The sequence below is a fragment of the Rhinolophus hipposideros genome, assembly GCF_964194185.1.
Source record: "Rhinolophus hipposideros genome assembly, chromosome: 10".
In the NCBI taxonomy this organism is placed as follows: Eukaryota; Metazoa; Chordata; class Mammalia; order Chiroptera; family Rhinolophidae; genus Rhinolophus; species Rhinolophus hipposideros.
The window spans coordinates 24,043,527-24,070,435 of record NC_138056.1 but is presented as its reverse complement, the minus strand read 5'-3'; the positions used below and the strand labels follow the sequence as shown (position 1 = coordinate 24,070,435).

General features: G+C 34.6%; 1 protein-coding gene across 1 annotated transcript in view; it reads right to left on the bottom strand.

Moving 5' to 3' along the window:
- The window catches only part of CCDC73 (coiled-coil domain containing 73), a 114,774-nt gene that overhangs the window by 9,148 nt on the left and 78,717 nt on the right, over window positions 1–26,909 (bottom strand). The window contains exons 10-15 of the mRNA XM_081062903.1: window positions 14,957–15,085; window positions 14,393–14,452; window positions 13,150–13,254; window positions 5,624–5,734; window positions 1,559–1,693; window positions 69–255 (exon numbers count right to left, since the gene is read on the bottom strand). Of these exons, the coding sequence (XP_080919029.1) occupies window positions 69–255; window positions 1,559–1,693; window positions 5,624–5,734; window positions 13,150–13,254; window positions 14,393–14,452; window positions 14,957–15,085 (727 nt within the window). The remainder of the gene's footprint in view (window positions 1–68; window positions 256–1,558; window positions 1,694–5,623; window positions 5,735–13,149; window positions 13,255–14,392; window positions 14,453–14,956; window positions 15,086–26,909) is intronic.

The following is a 26,909-nucleotide window of genomic DNA, read 5'->3' as shown; positions in this document are numbered from 1 at the left end:
TCAAAGCAAAGACTGTAATTGCTAGTCCCCAAAATACAAATTAGAAAATGTCTATTATCTTAAGTTACCTTTTGTAATGACTTCTGTAAGTGAGCCTTCATTGTTTCCCTCCTTTTCTCTGTACTCAGACTGTAAACAAACACTCACAGTATTTTCTTCCCTTATTTCTTGCCCAGAATTATATTTCTGTATGGTGGTATTTTGTGATTTTCCCATTGATATTTCACTGTTTTCGGTATTTACTTCTGGAAGATTCTAGTGTAAAATGGAAAAGATCCCTTTAATGTAAAAACATTAAAAACTATAAACACCTTTTTTTAATAAAAGTGGAATCTATTTCAACTCAACCATTCGGCAATTTCTACTTGAAAGCCAAATGCTTATTTTTTACTAAATTTAATATACTCTAACAAAATCACTAAAGTTCATTTCGTATAATCTATCATATTTAAACAAAATGGAGAGTTAAGATATTTTCAAACATGCATTCCACGTTGTTAGATAATAACACACATCATATGTACTAAAAAGAACCACTCCTTTATTAAAAGCAAGGTAATCATGACAGGCAAATTGTTTTGAGTGTTTGCTATTTTTATGTGTCTTTAAAATAGAGTCAGTTCAACATCCTTTTATTCCCCCTGTATATGGAGCACATATTCCATGGAAGCACTGCACTAGGCTTTGAGATCCAACGATGAACAGAAAAATACTCAAAAACTTATAGTTCAGTGGGAAGATAGGAAAAGAACAGGCAACTTTAATGGAGATAAGGCGGCACTCCAGGGAGAACAAGTGGCATATACTGGTGCTTCAAAGCAAGCAAAATTATAGTCTTTTTCATGAACTACCTGTGGTTTACTTCTAGGAGGAGCGTGGGGAGAATGGTGGCGTGAGGGAAGCCAGGCTAGGTCATTAAGGGCCTAGTCTATAGCATGCTAAGGAGTTCCAGCTCTACCAGGAAGACAGTGTGAAGTCACGGGTTTTAGACAAGGTGATGAACATGAGCTGACAGATGACTTAAATGTAAGCCCTGAAACCATAAAACTCCTGGAAGAAAATGGACACAGTAAACTATCTTGAGTAATATCTTTTTGCATGTGTCCCCCTGATTTTAACCAAGCAAGGAAAACAAAAACAAAAATAAACAAATGGGACTTCATCAAGCTAAAAAGCCGTACAGCAAAGGAAAACAAAAAGCCAACCTACTTTTTTAGGTTGTATTAGCAATGTATTAGCATTAGAGAATGTATTAGCAAATGACAATATGCAATAAGGGGTTGGTAACCCAAAGGAAATCATGCAACTCAGAAAAATAGACCCACTGATCAAAAAATGGGCAGCGGACATGAGACATTTCTCCAGAAGATATACAGATAGATGGTCAACAGACATGAAAATACAGAATCATCAAGGAAATGCAAATCAAATAATACCTCACACTAGTGAGTGTGGCTATTATCAAAAGTTAACAACATGTCAGTGAGGATGTGGAGAAAAGGGAACCCTTGTCCTAATTTCTTTAACAATTTGATTCCCCAACATACTTGAATTTTACCTGACACTTCTTGTCTTCCTCAAACTTTTTCGGATCACAGAATTCATTGTAATGTTCTTGTAACTTAATATGAGTTTCTTTAAATGATGATAACTCATTTTTAATCTCATTAATTTCTCCATTAAGTTCTTCAACCTAATATAAATTTCAATCAAAATGAGTACATACATAAATGTGTTTCATGTGAAAATGCTTTATTAACACAAGTTTGGGGAAATAGTAAAAAATGAAAACAATCCCAAAGTAATTGCCAATATTAAGAGGTACCATTTTCTGAACTGTGCTGAGTACTTAATAAACAACTTCATACTCATAAAAACCCTATGAGGTATTTTCAGTGCCTAGTTTACAGGTGAGAAATGTGAGCCTCACAGACATTAAGCAACTTACCCAAGGTGGATATAAAGTGGTAGTCAGGATTCAAATCCAAGGCTAAATCTAGGGGTTGTACTCTTAACTACTACATTAAATGACCTCTTGTTACAAATGAAAAATTATTATTTTTACTAAAAATTCTATATAAGTTATACGTTCGTTGCTTTTAAGTTTTGTTTTCTTGTTGCATATTAGATAACACAGATTTTCACTAGATGAAGAGTAAGTACTGAGCACTAAGTAGTACAATAGAAACTGACTCTTCAGCCTAATATTTACATCTATAAACTGGACTTTCACTGGCTATAAAATTTCATAATCTTTTTCTTGGGGGAGTATTCTTTCATGGGGACCTTAAATAGGAGATAAAGTTCCACTGAGGAGATAAATACACGTTTCTCTTGAACAATTTGTAAACTACCAAAAATTCCACAAATGCATATAATATTCCTTATAGAGGCTAACTGATATGGGCTCACCTATTACTTTCCCTTCATTTTATCTGATTTTAACCATTTTTCAGTCTCTGCAAGGTGACAGGCTCAAGTCTCCATGTGTCCTTTAGCCCATCCTCGCCCATCTCCCTTCATGCCTAGCTCTGGTGGTGCTCTCTTCTCTCCTGCCTATTGTCAATCTTTCTTGCTACACCAGAATGTTCTCCTCAGCCCACAAACAGATTCTTCTCACATTTCTAATTGTTTTTTCCTGACCCACCTCTGTCTCTCAATTTCTAAAGTCCACACTTGCTACTTTCAAATTCTAATCTTCCATCACTTCTTAACAATCTAACTTCTACCCTCATTGTTCTCTCTCTCTCTAAACAAAAATGTTGGCATTCCCCAAGGCTTTTTCTTCTTTAGCCTTGTCAAGACCTCCACTCCTTCCACAGATGACCTTGTAATATCTATACCTTCAGATTTCATCTTTATGCTAATAAATCTAAAATCTGTATCTCATCTCCCAACCTCTCTCCTAAGATTAAGTTCACAATTTCAAATGCATGGAATGCATTTCAAGTTGGTGTCCTGCAGGCACCATAAATTCAACAGTTCCCAAATTAAATTCATTACTTTCATCCATAAAATCTGCTTTTCCTGTCACATTCCCCGTGTCAGTTAGTGACATTATCATTTTACTGGTTATACTAATCTCAGAGACGTATTTGACTTTTTCCCTTTCTAAAACTCATTATATATAGAATGGCACTCACCCTGCCAGTTCTACTTCCAAAATGCTTCCTGCATCTATCCCCCTTCTCTGTTCTCACTGCTTACTGTTGCCCAAATTTGCACCCTCAGAGGCTCATGTACTTTTCTTCCGGGTCTCTTTCCATAAAGCCCTCCTCCATACTGTTGCAAGAGTTATTTTTCTAAAACAGAGCTATGTCACTTCTCTGCTTCAAAATTCTCAATGGCTTTCCATTACTTATAAAATTCAACTTCTTTGATAAGGAACCCTTCAGAAGGTGATCTCAACCTATTTTCCATTGTCACATTCCGCATGAGACTTCATCAAGCTTGAACATAGCAGTTTCATGCCTCCATGATTTTTCCCTTTCTTAAATGGAATGCCAACAGGATGGAATGGGAAGTGTAGGAAATGGGCACCTATGACCTAGTGAAACTACTCATCTTTCAAGGCCAAACTGTCATCTTTTCTCTAAAACTTTCTCTAGTCTAGCTAAACAACATGATTTAGTTTAGTAATTTGTTAATACTACGTACTGAAAGCACTCCATTGTTAATTGTGGTTAATTCTTAGTTATCTGCCCCTTTGAAAGTGTAAGAGCTCTTTGTTACTCTTTGTATCTTAGGCATCACTGAAAATCCAGTACCTAGAATAGTGCCTAACACATAAAAGATGATCAACAAATGCTGTGAATTAAAGTCCTTTTGTGACCCCCCTTCCTTTAATTTCTGAACATTCTCATTTATTGCCTTTTTGTCTATACATACCCATTGGTTATACAACTAGTCAAATGAAAACAGATACACATAACACTTCTTTATATTTTAATGAATTTTAAACATATCTAATGATATTCACTAAGTTTTATTTGTATGTACAGTATTTTCTTTCACTTTATTTTTTTGAAAAACAGCAGCTTATATGATTCCACCTTACTTTTAGAAGTATTTTTTTATGTGTTTTTAACCCATCTTGATCAAATCTCACTAGCAATTCACTCAAGAATGGTGAAAAACTTACATAGAAACAAGTACAATTAAAGAGTAGATCTGACCTCCCATTCAAAACAACTCTTACAGAACCAAAGTAGCTTTTAAAAATTTATCTATTTTGTTTAGTACTAAAGCATATGGAAGTGAAATGATTATGGAAGCTAAGAATCCTAAGACAAAACCAATTTTATCCAAATTTATAGATTGAGGCCTCACCAGTGAAGCTGTGTTTATTTTTCTTAATGAAATTGATTTTTTGTTGAGGGAGGGGGATGGTAGTGGTCTCATCAGGAAAAATAAATGTTTAATTTTCTTAGCTCAACTAATATTTTTTTGCATGGCTGGCATATTTAAATTTATATTCTCTTTTCACTTGATAGTTTTGCCTTATCCTGACAGTACCATGTCCATGGTCTTTTAAACACTAGGAATGTGAAGGAAGTGTTGGGATGCAATATGGATTAACTGAAGCTAAAATGAATATTACTATCCTTGATGCCTAGTGATAAACTTTACTAATACAGAGATTATTAAGGATTTCTTAGTATTCTGATACAATTAATTACAAAATACTTTTTGAGATTTTGGTAAAGCTTATCAAATTCATCAGTGAAGAATTGATCTCTCCAAAATATAAATTAACATGTTAGCTGCAAATAATTGAAAAATCAAGAGTTGCTTACATAACAATTTATATTACACAAAAGCATCTACAGAAAATGTTATCAACTAGGTACTTAGGTATGTAGTATATTAGTATAAAATATATTAATATAGTATTAAAATACAGTGTAATTAGTATAATAGTCTAAAATATAATCTTACTTGCCCAAAATATAGCCTTCATAAACCCATAAATAATGACTTTCTATTGTTAATTCTTGTAAAAGACAGGCAATGAACACAGATATTAAAATAGAATATTCAATTTGGGGGTTCACCCATCTTTAAAAAGTAAATCTTTATATTTTATTCCAATGTACATCATTGTACACTTTTGTTATCTGCATCATTAATATTATAGTATCAAATAAACATGTGGTTTAAGAAAATAGCATTGTTTATAACCATCAATTCTTATTATAAAATGTTAATTCTATACAACTCAACTACTATATACATGTTCTAAAAACATGGCTTCGATACATCTCAACAAAACTGCTGAGGAAAGCTAAATAGATCCACTAACAATACCTATATTATTTATTTTAATCATTTACTAAAATATTATCAATGATTTTATGAAAAAGTTTTTCTTTGTCACATATGGAACGCCATTCAAATTAGATACATACACACATGTGTGCTTTTTCATGCATGAAAGCATTACAGGAAATTTTATTAAATTTAGCATTTAAAAAGCATTCATTTCTTGGAAATATAAGTGCAAGAAGAAAATGTGTCTGATTTTATTCCTATATTATTTTTGCAATATTTTCTTAGCGTTTAATAGTTGTCTTAAATGTCTACAACTTTAAAATATTTTAATTTTACTATTTAATAAACCTACATGCTTTTTCCAAGTTCCTAGTGCTTCCTCATGCTCATTTTGAAGATTAAGGAACTTTTCTTCATTTTCTTTTACCTTCTCCCTTTGCAGCTCATTATCTCTTTCAAGGGTCTGCAATAAAATTAATTATCCAAAAAATAATCAATACCACATTAATGAATTTTGATGTGTTTTATGTTGCTTGGACCTTTGCTTCTAACATGCTGAAAGTGCCATACAGATCAGTGATAATGTGCTATCTCAACAATAATTTTCATAAATTAACAGAAAGGTACTTATAGTTTAGTTAACAGGAAATAGGGGGAGGTTATGAAAAAGAAATGGCTATAAAAAGGTATAAAAACATTGCCATTATTCAGTTTCACTGCATAAGTTTTAATGTACTGAAAAAGTAATATAAAGTACAGCACTGAAAAATATGAAATGTAGCATAATGCAGCCTAACCCTACTAAAATTTTTAACTGCCACAGAATATTTTTTTCCGTATCTGTTTATTTCAGAAATTAACTGGCTAGAAAACCCTTAAATACAATTTTAATTTTTAATTTCAAATTAGCACTTTAGTAGAGCTTCAATATTTACTATATTAACTTATTACTTCATAAATTAACATAACATAACCATTACACTACCCTCTCTCCCCCCGCAAAAATCCTTCAAGAGTAAAACCAGTACTAAGTGTTTTCTAAGACACGGGTTTTTAAGCTATTAAATCAGTCAGTGTCACCAATATTATTAGGTTTCTTCAATGTTTGCTGATAATCCAAGTAAACTTTGATAAAAAGACAAATAGTACGAATCCTACCTGCATGTCTAAGCATGTTCGTACATCTGGGATTTTTAAGTTCATTTGTTCATCATTATTAAAGCTGCGTACATTCAGGGTAAACATTTCAAGCCACACATAGGATACAGAAAGAAAGGTAAAGGTTTCCTCTGTCGGTTCTCCAGTTCTTCCCCCCACCCCTTCCAGGTAACCATTCTAGCAGTTTCTGGTGTATACTTCCAGAAATTGTCTATAAGCATACAAGTACGTAGAATATATATTTTAAATATAGATGAGACCATAAATATAGATGAGACCATATAATACATACCATGTTGTTCTGCAATTCACTTTTTTGAAAAAAATGAATGTCTTACTTTCTGTATCATTATATATAGCTCTATCTCATTTTAAAGGCTTCATAGTACTCCATCTACTTAAAGAGTTCTCAATTATATCTAAAATGTCAATATGCAAACATAATTATGCAAAATTATGGAAACATCTACTAAAAAGCATTTTATAATTTTAACAAGATTCTCCTCTAGCTTATAAAGAGCTATGTGAATTGAGAGCACTCCATGAATACCTATTTTGATTGCCTCTACTTTAGGTATTCCTCTACTTTAGGAATCTTCCTGCCTTGAAGAAAATATATTTAGGATCATATAAATATTTTTATAGAAGTCATTTTCTTAATTTATTACAATGTGTAATAACACATTGTAATAGGGCAGTTTACAAATAGTTATAATGTATATATTTAATAGATGCTTAACATTCTAATTTCACAGTATCTATCTTGTCAATACTGCATTTTAAAATATATCCAAACCAAAGTTTAGAGGAGATATGGGAGCATATACCAGTCTCTATCTTGGTCTTAAATGACCAAGAACATTATGTTCTTAGAACAGTGTGTTAGATATGTCAATCATTTCCTATCCCTACCCATACTCCCACCTAAAGAAAACACACAAAACAACTGCCTGTATCAGGGATTCTCTCAGTTTCCATTTTTTTTTTGAGACATTCCATCCTTCCATCACAATTTGAACCTATTGCTCTTTTAGTTGGCTACAGTGATCAGGTTATCTCAAGATTTCCTTTTCTCTTCCTTTCCTCTTCCTCCTCTCTTCCTTTTCTCTACTGTTTTCTACATCCCATGGTTTCCTCTTTCCTGGTTTATTCCATTGTCTTGGTAAAGCAAGCTTTCTATTACTTCTTGATAAAGGAGTCAATAAATGTTACATTTTTGAGACCCTGCATATCTGAAAATATCTTTATTCTACCAATACTTAACAATTCATTTCATTAAATATGGCCCAATTCTGCTTTGGAAATCAATTTCTCCCCAACCTCTAAGGGTCTGGTTCTATTATTTTCTACCTTCCAGTGCTGCCAGTGAGAAGTCTGAAATCATTATGTTGCCATTCTCATTCTGAATCCTTTGTATGTGACCTACTTTTTTTTTTCTACAGAGAGTTTTAGAATTTTTAAGTGTAGTATGAAATTTCATAATATGCATTGGTGTTGGGCAAAACAATCTCAAATCCTTCAATTCTGGATTACTTTCTTGTATTATTTCTTTGGTCATTTCCTCTCCTTCCATTTTCTCTGTTCTCAAACTCACCAAACCTCTTAAACTGACCCCCCAATTTTATCTCCTGTTTTCCATCCTTTTGTCTTTGGCTTCTACTTTCTAGAAGACTATCTCAATATCATCTTCCCACTTTTCCATTGCACTTTATATTTCTACTAATATACTTAAGGGTTCTCTTTTATTCTATGAATGTTTCTTTTTCATAGACTTAGAATTTTTGTTTTATTAATTAAAAAATATAATTCTCATATAAGTATATTTTCTTAGTTTCTTCAGTTGTTTTTCATTACTCTGTTTATTTGGTCTGTTTTTCAGGTGGGAGACTTTCAATTATCCAATGATCCTTAACTGTCTGTTCATATTTAAGAATGAAGTATTTAAAAGCTGGTTGAAAATTCTGCCAAATGGTGGGGTTCCACTGCATGTTGATCTGGCTGAGCTATTTTATTGGGAAAATTTAACTTCAGCAGCTAGTCTTTTCTCTTGAGCAAGTTAGTTCCCCCAGAAAGGAATCTTCCTTCCCCCAGAAAGGAATCTTCCTGCCTTGAAGTTATAAGGCTAGCTGCCCTCTATGTGGGGAAACTGTGCTGGGAGATCTCAGAATTCAGTATTTAGACTTTCCACCCTGTTTTCAATACAATATTATATAAGTGGTGTGCTAATAAATAGGCTTTCTAAAAAAAAAAAAAAAACGCCTGATTTGCAGCATTTGCCAATTTTATTAGTCATCAGTGTTCAGTAGTCCCACCATGGTCAATTTCAAGCTACCACTGGTTTAACAACCAGCGCACAAAGTGGCAACAGTGCTAACAACTAGCTCGCCCTGGTATAAGCTGTCTCCAGCACACCACTGGATTTCCTCAACCTCAGTTGTCCTTCACACTCTCCAACATAAACCTCCAATCTTCTGCCAAGTAGGAGACAGGCAGTGCCTATGAGAGCAGGGTAGAGGAAAGAATCTGGAGGCGCAGTAGCTTCTTATACAGACCTTCTAGTTTTGGGCTTCCATGATGCTTGCAATTCTTGACCATTTCTGCATCTTTGGCTTGTGTGTCTACTTTCTATTATTTACTAAGTAAATTAACAATTTTCCATCTGGTTCTCACTTTTAAAACTTTATTTTTATTGTTTCCTCTACCTATTTCTTGTCCTTGTGGATTTATTAATGTCATTTTATTACAGTTTCAGGAGGAAATAGAAATGAATGTGTGGGTTCAATTGAATATGTTTAACTAGAAGTCCTAACCCGACAATACCTGAACTTGCAGAGTCTGAATTTATTCATTGTTAATCATTCATTGATTTAATATTAATGAGCTCTTACTATGTGCCATATACTCTTTTAGGCTCCTATAGTACATTAGTGAAAATGTTACTGTTGTGGTGGAATTTATATTCTATCAGAAAATTATTTGGCATTATTTGTATCTGGATTAACAAATTTAAAAACCGTCTCTGAAAATAATGGATGTTGCGGAAAGTCAAAATAAAACCAGTTGGTCATACTTCAATATATCAAAAACGGAGTAAATTATCCTAGTTAATACCATGATAATACTATGACTATAGTAACGTAACTACTTACATCTGGACTAAACTATAATTAAATCACAGTAGAAAATATTCTCTAGCATGAGACTGTAGTTCTCCATACTCTGCATCGTACTATTAAAAAGATAAGACAGATGACAGCCCGATAGCACAGCGCTGAGAAAGAGCAGGCCATTATGAAGAGTAATGACCCCTTTTAGTACCGGAGGAATTAGAATGCTCCTTGAGAAAACACTTGAGCTATCTATGAAGCATAATCCTCAGCAACAGTTCTATGTTCATATTTTGTGATACTATATATCAGCGGTTCTCTAACACCAGTCTGCAAACAAGTACTGATCCGTGACAAAATTTCACTAGTCTGTGGCAAAAAATGTCAATACAAGGTCATCAAATGGCTTTCCCTGTAATAGACCGTACTTTTCCCAGAAATTACATCCTTAATACACTTTCAGTATTAAAATGTTCTTTTATAAAATTAAAATGACGATAGCATTGTTTATTTTTTAATGTCTTTACTTACCAAAATAAAAAGCTGGTAATTCTACCCTGTTCTTGCCAATACTTTGTTTGAAATTTTACTATATAAAATCTAGTTTATGTACTATCAAGGCTCGGCTAATAATGGTACTAGTTAGAGAGAGAAGCATTTGGATTATCTAAGATACTGGCAGGATAGTTAAAAGATCCTAAAACCACAGTTACAGTCATCATTAACTCAAAGACACCCACGACGCTACAGATCTATGACTACTACCGGCCGTGTGGAATTCAGCAGTACATAAACACTGGATGTGGAGCCCACTGAAGGCAATTTCAAGTTGTAGTTTTCATATAACTGATCTAACAAAAGTGGCAGCCCTCAGACACAAAAATACAGTAACAATGTAATGTAGAAACGGTGCTGGAGTAGAATCAGGACAAAGATTTAATCCTACTTTGCCACTAATTATGAAGCCTTGAACTACACTGCTTACACTTCCTGGATCTCTATCTAGTTCACCATGAAATGAAATGATTGGACTGGCTAATCTCTAACATTTTTGATCACCCTAAAAATTTATGTTTCAACTCCTTTAAATGGATTAGGAGAAAATCCTGATAACTGCTATTGATAAAGAATGTGGGTAGATGGTGTGTTTCTTGGGAGACGGACGGTTCACGATATCACAGAAATAGTTCCAGTTATCGGTCTGTAGGGTGGGCAGAGGAGGTGGGGAGATACTTGCTTATAAGTGTACTTTCAGAGAAATGTTTTTTACTAGTCTTTCATTGGAATAAGTAAAGAGGTTAAGAGGAAAGAGAGGTTAGACTCTAGCACATCTCTCCCAGGTCTAACTCCTATAGTACTGGGGGCAGGCAAGAGAAATAACGAAGGCGAAACCCTCTTTATGTGACTATTCATAGAACATCAATGGTGAGATAAATCTTGCGTGGTTCAGGTCAGATTTGGTTCTTTTCAATGGTGATGGACTCACATAATTTGTAAGGCCTGGCACAAAATGAAAAAAAAGCGGGGGGGAAAAAGTGCTATTAAAGATACTAAAATACAAAACTTTTTCCCTTTCTTCATGGTCCCTTCCTCCTTCCCTTTCTTTCTCTCTCTCCCTGTCAACCTATCATGGGGCTTTTATTTTCTGTTTAATGTCATGGCTCCGGGCAGCAGGACACTCGCAGGGCAAACGCAGATCCTCACAGATGCCTAAAGGCCTCGCTGTACCACTCAGCACAAGTGTGATCCACCAGCTACTGGGTTCTGCCTCCTGCAAGTGGCTGGACTCGGGTACTATGTCCTGGCTGGGTGTGTGGAAGTCAATCTCCTCGTCCCATGGGCCTCTGCCCCAACCCATGGCAGATGGGTAACCCCCAAGGGATTGCAACTGCCAGGCAGAGATGCACCACAGGACCTGCATGGGGACTCACTTCCTGCCAAGTCACCTCCCTGAAGTGCCAAGGTACTGCCCACGGGGACAGAGGACGCTGCAGGGACATGCACGCGATCCAGATGCTCCCTGCTGTATCCAGGCCTCCACCAGAGGGAAAGGGCACCAGGAGAACACAGGCCTCTCCCACAGCAGTGGCGAGACAGGAGCAGTGAGGATGAGGCCAGGCAGGGCCCAGGGCCCCAAAGTGTGGAAGAGCCAGAAGCCAAGAACGGGTCCTGGGAGGCAGTGGGCGAGTGTGCCTGAGCTGAGGCTCTGAGCCCCAGAACATCCTCAGACTTCATTCACACCCCCATCAGACTTAATTTATAAACATAAATTCAAAGATAAAGCTTAATAAATATGTAAAGACAGTGACCAAAGAACATTAAACCTGAAGCAGGAGGCCCTTCTGAGTGTGGCCCCTATGTACGAGCACTGGTTACATAACCATGAAGCAGGCCCTGGCTCTGCTGATGGCGGTCTTTACATAGGAGGTGATGATAGTTTTCTTGGGAAATGTTCAGCGTGATCCTTTATTATCAAGCATCCCTTCAGAGGGGCATAAATAGCTTCTACTGGCCACCCCAGAGGAACATGTCCCCAGTTCCTTCTCTTGAGCAGGACATCACTTGGCCCAGTAGCACACAAGGCAGTTCCCTCCCTTCCACTAACCTCCGTATTCCTTCCAGTGGATCCAAGAAACCACCAAAGTTCTCTCTTCTGCATCCTTCCAGGTACATATAGTATTGGAACAAGCATAATACACTTCAAGACCCACTGGCACAGATTACTACAAAACTTTCCTACTTGAAATTTCTAGACTATAACTAGATATTTGTTCCTATGTTCTTGGAACACTTCCGAACTGAAGAAACATTATGTCAAGTTACATGAACTTACCACATTCTACTCTACTAGTCATACCAGCACCGATGTTCAGGTTTCTACAGCATCTCAATTATCCACCTAAGGAACAAGATGGCAGTCTCCCCCTCCCCTTCTTGTACTCCAGTCTTTACAAGTGATTTTCCCATAGACCCCTTCACTTAGCTTCTCAGGGGAGATGTATGAGCCTCCACTAGGAATGTAAGAGAAAAGTCTCTCTTATTGAACCCTCACTCCCAAAACATCAATGACGATAACCTCTTCCTTTACCTAATCATTTTCTTATATGTGCTGGAAAGAAGATGATGGGGTGATTGTTGAGGTAATAGAGCCAGTTCTATCACATTCCTGTGAAGAGCGATCTGCCCCCAATTACTGGGAGCTCACTGATTGCTCTCTTACAATGTGGTGATACTCGTCCCCTTTTATTTTCAGTTTTGGTCTTGGCTACAACTCTAAGACAAAGAAAAAGACCCCATTTAGTCGGTTACAAAATTAAATCAGATATTTCCTAAAATTGAACATTTAAATAGTGACTTAAATGTTAAAAAGTATGCTCATTCCTTTTTTCTTTTTTTTTTTTTTAAGGCATTTTCAACAAGTTAGTTTAATATGCTCATTCCTTTTGATAATTGATACCAATTGATACCAAGTTGATAAATGAGACCATATCTTACCACTAAAATTCAAAATGATCAGAGATAAAGTTGGACAGATGAGTGCAACTGAACAGGTAAAGCTCATTAAATGGAAATATACTTTAAATATATATATATATATATATATATTTATAACCTGATTATTTTCTCTTAGCACCTTCAATTCTGCTTCCAGTTCAGTATTAGCTTGAGTCTGTTGCTGTAGTAACTGCTGCGTATGTTGGAAAGAAATGATGATATCCTTTTAAAAAAAGTAGAAACATATCAATTTAAAAAGTTTAAGATAGTAGGTATGTTTCTAAACTCTTTCTTAAAATAGTTTTTAGTTTCTTAACTTTAGTTTAATTTCAGCCCATAATAAAGAATATACTTAACTAATGACACATTTTACTAATTTAGTATCTAAAAGAATTTATATTACATAATTTCTTACAAGGTACCATGTCTAAGAGTACCTCAAATAATTAAATCTTTTTGAAATGGACAATGGATTCTGAGACACTATTGAGAAATGTGAAGAATTCAAAACTAAAACTTTTGTTGGCTTGCCCCCAAACTAGAAATATATCACCACTAAAATGTCATATTGTTAGTGGGCTAGGGTACCATGGTAATTCAGAATCAAATGGAAGAAAAGCCGAAGAGAAAAAAAAGAAACAGGACAAGTTTTCTTTCATAAACTCTTTTTTTTTAAAAATAGAGCAATTATAAATATCAAATAGATTCGAATGAGTGTGATGTTCTTTAAACACATGTTCTAAGCACACATACATTTCGATAATTATCTGCCAGATCTAAAATATCAAGGAAAAAAACTGATTTATTTTTATCCTTTTTGTTATTTACTTATAAAATATTTTAGTGTAATATTTTCTCCAGCTTTATTGAGTGGTAATTGACATAGCATTGATTGTATAAGCTCAAGTACAAGGTGATACAAGTATATATTGTAAGATGAGTACCACAATAAGGTTAATTAACATCTCTATCACCTCACCTAATTACTATTTTTGTGTGTGTGGTGAGAATATTTAAGATCTATTCTCTTAGTAACTTTCAAATATATACTACAGTACGAGTACATTAAGTCATACTGTACATTAAATCCCCAAAAGATACATAGCTTATAACTGGAAGTTTGTACCCTTTGATGAATATCTTTCACATTTCTCTTCTGATTTTGTTCTTAAATGGCAGTATATATGTGAGACCTGGTTAAAAAGGTACAATGTATTCATTCCATACACACTAACTGAGTGCTTACTATGTACTAAGAATTGACCTAGGCATGATTCCATTTGTTATTTAACTTAATTTCCCACATTGTATCTGGTTTTTAAAATATTTACTAGCTTCCAAAATATCTTATCATTGCTTGCCTGTTTTTCTTCTTGAATATGGGTAATCTCTTCATTAATCTTCTTATTTAATTCCAATTCCTTAAAAAATTTGAATAATTTTAGGTTATCATGTAAAGGTCAGCAAATTCTACATTCAATTCAGTGCTCAACAAATTTGGGAGTGTCATGACCTATTATTACTCCAGAGTACCAACATTTGTTTGCTGTTGAAGCATTGACTCTAGTAAACTAGAGATGGAATTAAATAGCCAATATAGGCTGATGCAAACTTATAAATGTTAATGTTAAAAAGTACAGAATTTCTCACCTCTAAAAGCTTTTCTGGAGACACCATTGTGCCATAAGAAGACCTGACACCATATTAAAGCGGAAATAAAATGATTACAGCCAAATTTTAATGTCTTAAAGTCTTGCTGATAATATAATAGTAAAAATCTAATAATTAAAAACAATTCATAATACCTTTTCCTATGTATATTAATTTGATAAAATGAATATTTTTATAATGTTATAACCCTGAAATTCTCATTAATTTCACAAAAAACATTAATTTTATAAACATGAAGACATTTAATTAAGTACCATATTGAGCCTTTCTTGAAGTTCCTGAAATTTTTGTTCTTTAATTGTTAAATTGATGTTTTCTTCTCCCATCTTATGTTGACATGTAACTTTGGACTTTATCAAGTCTAAGTTTACTTTTTTCAGTTCCTTTACATAAGACACATGAAACATAAAATTCAGTATTTCATCAAAGCAAGGTATTTTTTTGATAGTTTTAAAGTCCATTTTTAAAGCTATCATTATAATATACTATATTTCACATATTAAGATAATACTTGTGGTCCATCAAGGTGTATTTCCCCTGGTTCCACTGCACAATAATTAGTCAAGGTGAGAATGTGATTTGTGGCTATGGAATAGGCAAACACAATGATACAGGGATAGAAGGCATGATCTTTGCTCTTTAAAAGAGTGCACTAACTAAATGAACTAAGTAAGGTGTTTTCATTATTTATCGCACAAAGATCTTCTGAGAAATAGGTGCGTTCAGTCATTACTAATCCAACAAAAATCTGAGATAAACAGATGATAAAGATTATTAATCCCCAAGTTCATTAGCTTCTAATAAGAAAAACAATGTAAGAAATAATTACAATATGATGAGTGTTGTATTATAGGAATGTATAAAAGAATAAAGAAGGAAACAGTTTGGTTGAGGGTATCAAAAAGGCATTATGTGGAAAATGGCATTTGAATTGAGTCTTTAAAGATAAATTTGCAAAGAGGACAAAAAAGGAGTCCTTTTCCAAGCAAAAAGATTCTACATGCACAAAAGTACAAAAACATGAAAAAGCACAGTATTTTTCAGGGAAACAGAATTAACATGATATGGCTAGAGCTAATAAGCTATGGGTAAGCGGGAGAACTAGACTATTGGTAGTTGTGACTAGAAATTTGGCAGGATTCAAATACTGAAGGGGATTTGTAGACCAAACTAAAGAGTTTTAATTTTATCCTACAGGCAATGAGGACTTAACCACTGAAGGATTTTGCATTAAAAAAAATAACTCTGGCATCATGTAGAGGATAGAATTGAAGGGGATATAAAGAAGTCTCAATTTGTGAAGTTATATGTCCATTGAGTTTAACAGACACCATCCAAACACATTAAAATCCTGAATTAACTTCTGAGTTGGTGTGTACTTATTGCATTGCTAGTCTGTGAATACTGACTATGTTAAATACTCAAGGATCTGATTTTCACATTCTTGACTAAACAGCATCTAAATCCCCTTTGAATTTTAGGAACTCTACATTTTAAGAGCCCACTGCCTACTAGTGAAGCCGGAAATGCCAGATACTGGCTTTATATGCATGAGACCAGGCTGATCTTGGATACTGGATCAGAAGCTAGTATCACAAAGAACAAGTGTTGGGAATCCATCCATTGGTAGTCAGCAGGGCCAGAACCAGGAATGTCAAGCTTCCGTGGGAAACAGTGATACCACTGCAGCGGTAGCAGCATCCGCTACAGTCAACAGGGACGGGACAAGCTGCAGTGCACAGTACTCAGCTGTACAAGTTGGTTTCATTCTGTGGTCTTGGATACTGCATAGCTTCCCTCATTTCTGACCATTTTCCAAGTCTGAGATGACCAACATCCAAACTCCTGTTCTGACAAAATCATCTTACAATTAAGAAACCTAATATACTTCCATTTTTACAACTTTTTACAACTTTCCTACAAAAAAAGTTATTTGTTCAGTATTTAAGAACTGAATAAATAACTTTTTCGTAGGAAAAAGCTGGTTCATTGGGGTGGTGAGATAAGAAATTTTAATTTTCTTCATTGCAGCAGTTAGTACTTTCTCTTTTTTTTTCTAAAACAAATGTATTTCTCATGTATCAGTTTTTAAATTAGTATTTAAAGCTATGGAAACAGGTGCAATCACTTATTAGTTCAAAGAGAGAAGATGACAAATGACTGAGTCCTAAAGAACTCCAACACTCGTGGATTAGACAGCAGTTAGTAAAGGCTGAGGAGACAATAAAATGAGGTAGGAGGAAAAACTAAGCAAGTGTGATTATCAAGGAAGCTGAAAAAGCAGCAGCAGCAAACAGGGCTGCAAATACCTCCAGGGTACTACATGTTACAGCCTCAGCCACCCAGAGAGAAACTCGCCTAATTATCTCTTAACCCCTAGTTCAAAATCCAGGAGAAAGGATTTGTTGGTCTTAGACTACAAACCCCAGTAGATATGTTGCATATCTAAAGCATTTAGAAGCACTGCATAAAATGACTGCTAAAGTAACTATGTGGGTCAAGAAATAGGGCTCCATTCTCAGAAAAGCAGGCAGACAAATTAACGTCTGGTACAAAGAGAACAGGTATGTACTGCATAATAAAAGAAGTTTGAATGAAGGAGGTAGGCCTTGAACAATGAGTAGTATGCTGAATATTTGTCCTATCTGGTCTCCATTTGTCTCCCGATTCTCTCCACCCTTTCTCCAGACTGCCCTGTGCCCTGTGTGGCTGACATCTGTGGATATAACAAACAGGTCCCCTTGCCCTCTGTCTCCTGATTGGGTTCATTCTGTAGGAAGTACCAGTAAGTCAGTATGCTGGGAAAAGAGAGACTGGGGTATTTCCCCAGCTCTCTCCCTAGATGACCATAAATTGGCAATAGCTCTGTATCTTTAACAAAGGGGACAGCTTCTGAATTGCAGCTTTCTTCTCCAGATATACCTACAGCTCTCTCCAGCTTCCAGTATCTGCTTCCTTCCACTGCTTCTTCAGGTCTAGATGACATATCATTCCCCAACTGCTTCTATCCCTGGGGTGCTTCACTACCCCCTGTTGGTTTCCTTTAACTCTGCCCACAACTTTGTAAATAGCTTCTTCATCAAATTTTCTCAATTACCCATTCCAGTGTATCATCTGTTTCCTGCTTCAAACCTATTTAATACAAATAAATTGAGAGGAGGCATTTCAAGTGGGGATAGGGGATGTGGAGGAGAGCAAAGGCAAAAAGGCAGGGAGAATTAAGAATTATGATAATGGCACCTTTTGGCTCTCTGAGCAGCACCATGGTGGTCAGCAAGAACAAGCACCTTACGAAAGGCAGCAAGGAGGGAACCAAGAAGAAAGTAGTGGCCCCATTTTCTAAAGAAGATTGGTACGATATGAAAGCACCAGCTATATTCAATATAAGAAATATTAAGGGGGGCAGCCAGATGGCTCGGTTGGTTAGAGCATGAGCTCTTAACAACAGGGTTGCCGGTTTGCTTCCCACATGGACCAGTGAGCTGCGCCCGCCACAACTAGGTTGAAGACGACTTGACTTGGAGCTGATGGGCCCTGGAAAAACACACTGTCCCCCAATATTTCCCAATAAAAAATAAAATAAAATAAAAATATTGGGACAATACTAGTCACGGGAACTCAAGGAACCAAAATCACATCTGATGTCCTCAAAAGTCATGTTTTTGAAGTGAGCCTAGCTGATCTACAGAATGATAAAGATGCTTTTAGAAAATTCAAGGTAATTTCTGAGGATGTTCAGAGCAAAAACTGCCTAATTTCTATGACCTGGATCTTACACAGGACAAAATGGTCAAAATGCTGCAAGGTCAAAAAATGGCAAACCATCATCAAAGCTCACACTGATGTCAAGACTACTTATGGTTATTTGCTTCGTCTATTCTGTGTTGGCTTAACTAAAAAGCACAACAATCAGATTCGGAAGACCTCTGATGCTCAGCATCAATAGGTCTGCCCAATCTGGAAGAAGATTATGGAAATCATGACCTAAGAGGTGCAGACACATGATTTGAAAGAAGTGTTCAATAAGTTGATTCCAGATAGTAATGGAAAAGACACAGAAAAGGCTTGCCAATTTATCCACTCCATGATGTCTTTTGTTAGAAAACTCAAAATGTTGAAGAAGACCAAGTTTGAATTGAGAAAGTTCATGGAGTTTGATGGTGAAGGTAGCAGTTCTGGAAAAGCTACTGGGAATAAGACAGGTGCTAAAGTTGAACTAGCTGAAAGATATGAGCCCCCAGTCCAAAAATCTGTTTAAAATTCAACTTTTCATGGTGACAAGTAAAACACGTTCATGACGTTAAAAAAAAAGAATTATGATAATGGCACAAAAATGTTACATGCTTAGGAAGTAGTAGGAAACAATGTTGAAGATATTAAATGGGGCCAGACCATGGAAGCTCTGAAAAGTCAATTAAAGAAGTTTAGGACTAAATCAATATGCTGCACACCTTAAACTTACACAACGCTATATGTCAATTATATCTCAACAAAGCTGGAAAAAAAGTTTGGGAGTTGAAATGGTAGGCAAAGAGAACTATTTTATCTATTATTCCTTCTACATATACTAAGTATCTGACATATGTTCCGCACATAGAAGCGATACATTAAACTAGTAACTACCGTGCTTCCCCAAAAATAAGACCTAGCCTGACCATCAGCTCTAATGCGTCTTTTAGAGCAAAAATTAATATAAGATCCAGTCTTATTTTAATATAACACCGGGACTAATATAATACCAGGTATAATGTAATACCAGATATAATAAAATATAAGGTCTTATATAAGACCAGGTTTATATAATATAATAAATATAATATAATATAATATACTGGGTCTTATATTAATTTTTGCTCCAAAAGACGCATTAGAGCTGATGGTCAGGCTAGGTCTTATTTTCGGGGAAACACAGTAGTAAAGTTAGTCTAGCAAAAAGACTGAATAAAAACTAGAGAAAAGAACCCTGGCTACAAGGCTATTTTATTAATCTAGGCATGAGATGATGAATGTCTATACTAATAAGAAATAGAGAATGAAAAATATGAGACATTCTAAAGGAAAACAAACTCTAGCAGACAGAGGGAATAAAGGAAAAAGATGATTGCAGAGCATTTAGGTCAAGCTAGGAGACATGAAAAGAGGGACCATGAAATGTGAAAGAGAGAAGCATAAAAATGGAAAGGAAATGGAAAGTCTGCTTCATTGATGAAATAGATTCAAAAAATGTATTTAAAACAAGAAACAAGAGACACACAATGTTCTGAGACTGACTATTAAGAAAGCCAAAAAGCACAAATTATTAAGACTGAGCCATAGGCTGCTACTATTCTCAAAAGGAAGGCCCTTCATTCATATTTTTACAAATTATAAAAGGTTACACATGATGAATTCCTCCAAATGAAGTTTCAATGTACCACTAATGGTTCACCTTCATAGGCAGCATGACCCTTAAAAAAGTGAACTATCACATAGATGCTATAAAACTAACACATTTTATATTTTAAACATCTATCATATTGTACAAAACATAACATTCTGTAATGAAAAACACAGTGTCAGTATCAGTTACAATGAGATGATCTGAAGAAAGAAAGTAGTTTGGAGAGAGCTTTATCATTGTAGAAACAGAATATAGTTGAAGCAATTGCTGAGTCAGTTGAAATTCCAGACTTATACTATCTGATAAGAAATTTAGAGGCAAATGAGGCTGTTTTAGTTGTCTTGAAAGGCTTTACAAATAACCCACTTATAAATATGGTGCTGAAAAGGTGAATCAATCAAAACGTAATTTTAACCTAATTTCACTTGCAAGTAACAATAATCCCATAAATTTCTCCAGCATGTTAAACTTTCTTAAGTATTTTTTCTACATATTTATTATTTTATATTGTTACACATATATAAAACAGGAAAGGCCACTATCATTATACACATACATGTATTGCAGAAGATAATGTGGGGGGTGGGGGGAGGAAGCGACACCAGTATGGTCTGAGTCATACTCTTCCTCTGTATGACTATAGTTGAAAGGTTCAGTTTTAAAGAAAAAGGTAAAGTGATGAGTTAAGATGAACAGAATAAATGAGAAATATTATTCAGGGAATTATATGCAGGCAGGAATTGGCCAATTGACTGGGTGAAGTAGTGGGGTCTGAAGGACTAGGGGTAAAGAAAACACATTTGGGCCTGTTATATTACAGATGATAGAAAAAGATGCTCTGAACGGAGAAAGAGGGGGGGCTAAATGACAGAGCCCAAAGGAAGCAATGTTTAATGATGCGTTTCAACAAAGAGACATGCTAGTTTACAGATTTGCAGAGTCAAGGCAATATAAGGAGCTGGTAGTTCAGTAATATGATTAGTTAACAATTTCCCCTTTTAATAAACATGCTCTTTCTAATGGGGAATGAAGGAGAGAAGAAACTTATGTGGCTAAATTGTTTATGCCACTACTGTTATTGGTAGAATGGTTAAGATCACAGGTACTGAAGCTAAATTTGTCTGGGTTCTAATCCTGACTCTATTTTCCTGGTTGTATAATTATACCTAACCTACTTTATTCTGTCTCAAGTTTCTCATCTGTAAAATGGGGATATAACATTTTTTTAAACTGACAAAGTGCCTGGCATGTGATACTCCATGCAGTATTTATTGAACATCTACTATGTGCTAGGCATTATTGCCTATTATTACTACTAAGGTGAATCCAAGGGAGTCTATGATTATTTTTCCTATTTTTAAAATAAAGTAGTCTGAATTCTTTTTTTTTTTTTTTTGAATTCTTAATAGTGGTACGAATAAGTATCTTTACTTATTTCAATAATTAAGATTGGGACCCAGCAGTCCCACTTCTGGGTATTTACCTGAAGAAACCCAAACCACTACTTTGAAGGGACAAGTGCATCCATATGTTCTTTACAGCATTATTTACAATAGCCAAGATATGGAGGAACCTTAGTGTACATGAAATGATGAATGGATGAATGAATATATACCCAATGGAAGTGGATACACACACACACACACACACACACACACACACACACGCAACGGAATATTACTCAGCCATAAAAAAGAATGAAATCTTGTCATCTGCAACAACATCGATGGACCTAGAAAGTATTGTGCCAAGTGGAGTCAAATCAGACAAAGACAAATACCATATGATTTCATTTATATGTGGAATCTAAAGAACAAAATAAACAAACAAAACAAAAACAAACTCACAGAGAACATTTTGATAGTTGCCAGGTGAGAGGGTGGTTGGGCACAGGATATAAGAGGAAGGGATTGAGAAGTACAAATTGGTAGTTACAAAATAATCACAAGGATATAAAGTACATCATAAAGAATATAGTCAATAATATTGTAATAACTGTGTATAGTGTCAGGTGGGTACTAGATTTATCAAGGTGGTCACCTCCTAAAGTATATAAATGTCTAATCACTGTGTTGTCCCATGTTTCCCCCAAAATAAGACCTAGCCAGACAATCAGCTCTAATGAGTCTTTTGGAGCAAAAATTAATATAAGACCCGGTATCATATTATATTATATCATTATATTACATTATATTAAATTACATTACATTGCATTGCATTGCATTGCATTACATTACATTACATTATATTATATTATTATTACATTATATATGACCTGGTCTTACAATAAAATAAAACCAGGTCTTACATTAATTTTTGCTCCAAAAGACGTATTAGAGCTGATTGTCCGGCTAGATCTTATTTTCGGGGAAACACAGTACACTTGAAACTAATATAATATTGTACATCAACTGTAATTGAAAAAATTTTTTAATTATTTAAAAATATATATAAAATAAAGAATTAAGAGTTATTCTTTCATAGTTGATAACAATCACAGTTTCCCTGTAGACTATGAATTCCTAAAAGAAAGGTACCATGTTTCATACTTATACCATGGCACTGTAATACATTCAGGGATGTAGAGGAACTAAAAATTATGATGAACATAAGAAAAGAGGGATGATGCAATATGTAGATGACGTATTATAGAAATACACACTTGAAACCTACGTAATTTTACTAACCAATGTCATCCCAATAAATAAAGATTAAAAAGAATGAACATGATATGAAAAAAAATGTTACTTATCTTTTTAAAATAAGATTTGATGAAACAAAAAGTTCATTTATTCAGGATAAAGAAAATGGCAATAAAAATGCTTGTGAGAGCAGTCAATGACAAACAGACTATTGATAATGACACAATAGTTCATAGTCAATTTGCAGAACTGTGTAAGTATAGTGCTGAGGGTTTAGCTACTGATTGAACCAGCTTGCTTCACCTCCATTCAGGGTAAGAACCACAACCCTGTAGACCAACCATGTTACAGATTGATACTCCTGGTTTAAATGTGAACAAACCAGTGCAATTTTCTTACTCATAATGGAAAAATAAAGCTCAGTAGATGGTGAGTCTCTAGCATTATGTTAGCATTAAGAGAACAGCATACTTTTTATTGTAATCAATCGCCCTAAACTTGTGAGTTTAAAATGAGTTAATTCTGCATTATAAGTGCAGATCCAAGAACATACTAGAAAATAACAATTACAGAAATAAGACAGTATAATAAAACATTACTTTAGTTCATAAACCAAACGGTCTTTGACTTAAACTTACTGAACAAAATAATTTACTGCTCTTATTATTTCCTCCTGAATATTTGAAACCATGGGTTGAGAAATTGACTATGGACATTTTAGGACATAAAAATAAATCTAGTCATTTGAGCAATTAACCTACTTAAAAAATTAGAAGACTAATTCAAAGGGAAAATATCTGTTAGAAGACCTCAAAGTTTTAATCTCAACTCAGATTTATAGGATGCTTGACTAATATATATATATATATATATATATATATATATATATATATATATAATTCATTATTTGGTCAAACGTCTTCGGAGTAATAAAAGGAAATATTTATGCTCAATTGATTCTATTTTTAAAAAAAACACACCAATATTTGGTTTAAAATAATATACATCTTTCCTTATACAATGGTGTTCCTAAACACTTGTTTTCCAGCTGTTCTTTTGTGCACTAAAATGATAAATTTTAAAACAATATTTGCAACAATTTTTGAAATTTTATTTTTTTGTACTGGGTTTTCCTAAAGCAAGGCACACCTGTATGAAGTAAATAAATACACAAACAACTTCAAAAGTAAATTTTTAGAGGGCTTGTTTTATACTAGTGAACTCTTCTAGTTTCACTCCTAAGACACAATATACTATTGATAAAAGTGTAATTAAGCTGAGGTATATGGATAAAACTTATTTTCACAAAGTGGCTTATAATTCTCTCAATTAATAAAGGAGAATTTTTGTTTCTGTCAAGGTTACAAAGTGCAACAAACTTCTATGTCTTTCTACATTTTTCAACAACTGAAAACATGGTGCTGTTGTAATCGGCTAAGTTTTATAGGAGACTCTCTAAAATACATCAATTCCTATTACAGTTATTGTTATGAAACAACAAGGAATGGGAAGAGGGAGGTAGTGGTAGGAACCCAGTATATGCCTGACAAAAGTAAGAACCAATCATTTCTTAATGCCTTTCTTTCTCTTATATATTAATTACGTAATCTTAAGAGCATAATAAATTAAAATCAGAGACCTCCACGAAATGATTCTCCACTGAAAATATGCTTGTGATTTTATAGCCCTTATAAGCTTTTAAATATCCTGAACTTTTAGTACATTGTCTGTTTTCTAACCATTTTATTCAAAGCTGTTAGTGCAGCAAATAAACAGCACATGCTTTGATCTCATTAAATTACAACTTATAGTTCCTAGAGTCATAAATATTGTGCCCTTTTCTCCTTTACCCCTCCTTTTCTGGTACGGGGTAGTCTGTTAAATATCACTATCTCCTTGAGTGCTCTGACGTTTACTCAGACAAACAGCAGAGGTTATGAATGCTGCTCACAGATAGTATCGGGAATTCTTCACGATTGCCATAATAGTGAACCCGGCATTCAGAACTGTAATACCTAGTTTAACATTCAGTTTGGTCTGTTTAACTTTGCTCCACAAAAAAAAAGAATTCCATCTTATCACAAACCAATAACTTAACTGCTCTGGACAAAATCAGAAAACAGTATAAAAGAAAAAGAAAAATTATCTCTGGAAAAAATTAATGATAAAAAGTTTTAAATGAGTGATATAACCAATGTTACTAGACTTAATTGGCTTCTAAAAAAATCAAAACTGAAAAAAAAATTTTTTAAGTTAAAAATCAAGACTACATAAAAATCACAAAATATAAAACTATTATATCTAGAAAGTCTGAAATAATAAAAATTGGCTGTTAAAATATGTTTTTTAATTCTCACCCTTTCAGCTACTTATCCTTGGAACTCTCAAAGGTAGTAATATTCCCTCACTTTACTCTTCCATACAATAATCTCTTCCAATAACGATTTGACAGAATGGTCACTGACTGTAATGCTCTCTAGAGTGACAGAGGCCACCAATGCAAGACACTTCAGTACATTTAGGTCGCCCTGGCCAAGGCTCCAAAACCTAAGCAAAAACGGCAAGTGTGTTCATGAGCAACACAATTACATTCGTGAAAAGATAATGTCAAGAGAAGGAGAAAACAAGTCGCAGACTAGGAGAAAATATTTACAAAAGACACATCTGATAAAGGAATCTTAAAACTTAATAAGAAAATGAACAGCCCAACCAAAAAATGGATACAAGATCTGAAGACACCTTACCAAAGGAGATATATAGATGGCAAGTAAGCTTATGAAGAGATACTCAACATCATATGTCATTAGGGAATTACAAAACAACAAAGAGACACCACTATCCACTTATTAGGATGGGCAAAATCCAAAATACTGACACCACCAAATGCAGGTAAGGATGTGAAGCAACAGGAATTCCCATTCATTGCTAGTGGGAATGCAAAATGTACAACCACTTTGGAAGACAGTTTGGCAGGTCTACAAAATTAAACATACTTTTATCATACATTCCAAGCAATCACACTCCTTGGTATTACCCAAGAGTTGAAAACTTATGTCCACACAAAAACTTGCACACAGATATTTATAACAGTTTTACTCATGATTGCCAAAACTTGAAAGCAACCAAGAAGTCTTTCAGTAGGTGAATGGAAAAGCAGTAGTCCATCCAAACAGTGGAATATTTAGTACTAAAAAGAAATGAGCAATCAAGCCATGAAAAAACATAGAGGAACCTTAAATGCACATTACTAAGCAAAATAAGCCAATGTGAAAAGGCTACGTACTCTATGATTCCAACTATATGACATTCTAGAAAATGCAAAACTATGGAGACAGTAGAAAGATTAGTGGTTGCTAAGAGTTAGTGGGGAGGAAAAGCACAGAAGATTTTTAGGGCAGTGCAACTATTCCATATGATACTATAATGATGGATACATGTCATTAAACATCCATCCAAACCCAGAGAATGTACAACACCAAGAGTGAAGCCTAATGTAAACTATGGAATTTGGATGATAATAATGCATCAGTGTAGGTTCATCAACTGTAACAAATGCACACTCTGGTATGGGACATTGATAATGGGACAGGAAGTATATGGGAACTCTCCATACTTTCCATTCAATTTTGCTGTGAAGCTAAAACTGCTCTAAAAAATAAAGTTTATTAATTTAAATAAATAAAAAGAGTGAAACTTGATATATACATACATAGAGCTATAAATGCTTGGGGTGGGGTTTTCTTCCCCTTTTAAAAACAGAACCCTTTGGAATCAAGATGAAAACACTGACCAAAAATTTAAATTTTCCTCAAATTAATGATGCCTCTGCACATCATTCATATTCATTTATCTTTTGAGTCCAAAATTTGTATGTAAAAAAAGGCTAGTTGAGATTTGGGGTATAATCTTTGTGAAAAAGAAACTTCTCTGTACTGCATCAACTAGCTTGTAAGGAAACTGCACTCACAACCTTGGTCTCACTAATGTTATACCCTAACCAAGTGTACAGTCAGAATCCCAACAGGAAACAGATGGTGCACATAAATTGGCGTAATTTGAAGGTGGTTTATTTGCAAAACTGTGGATACAATATAAAGGAACCATAAGAAATGGTGCAGTTCTAGGGACTAGCAGCAGTGGAGCTGTCACCACGCCTGGACCCAACAGGACAAGAAGGGGTTACTG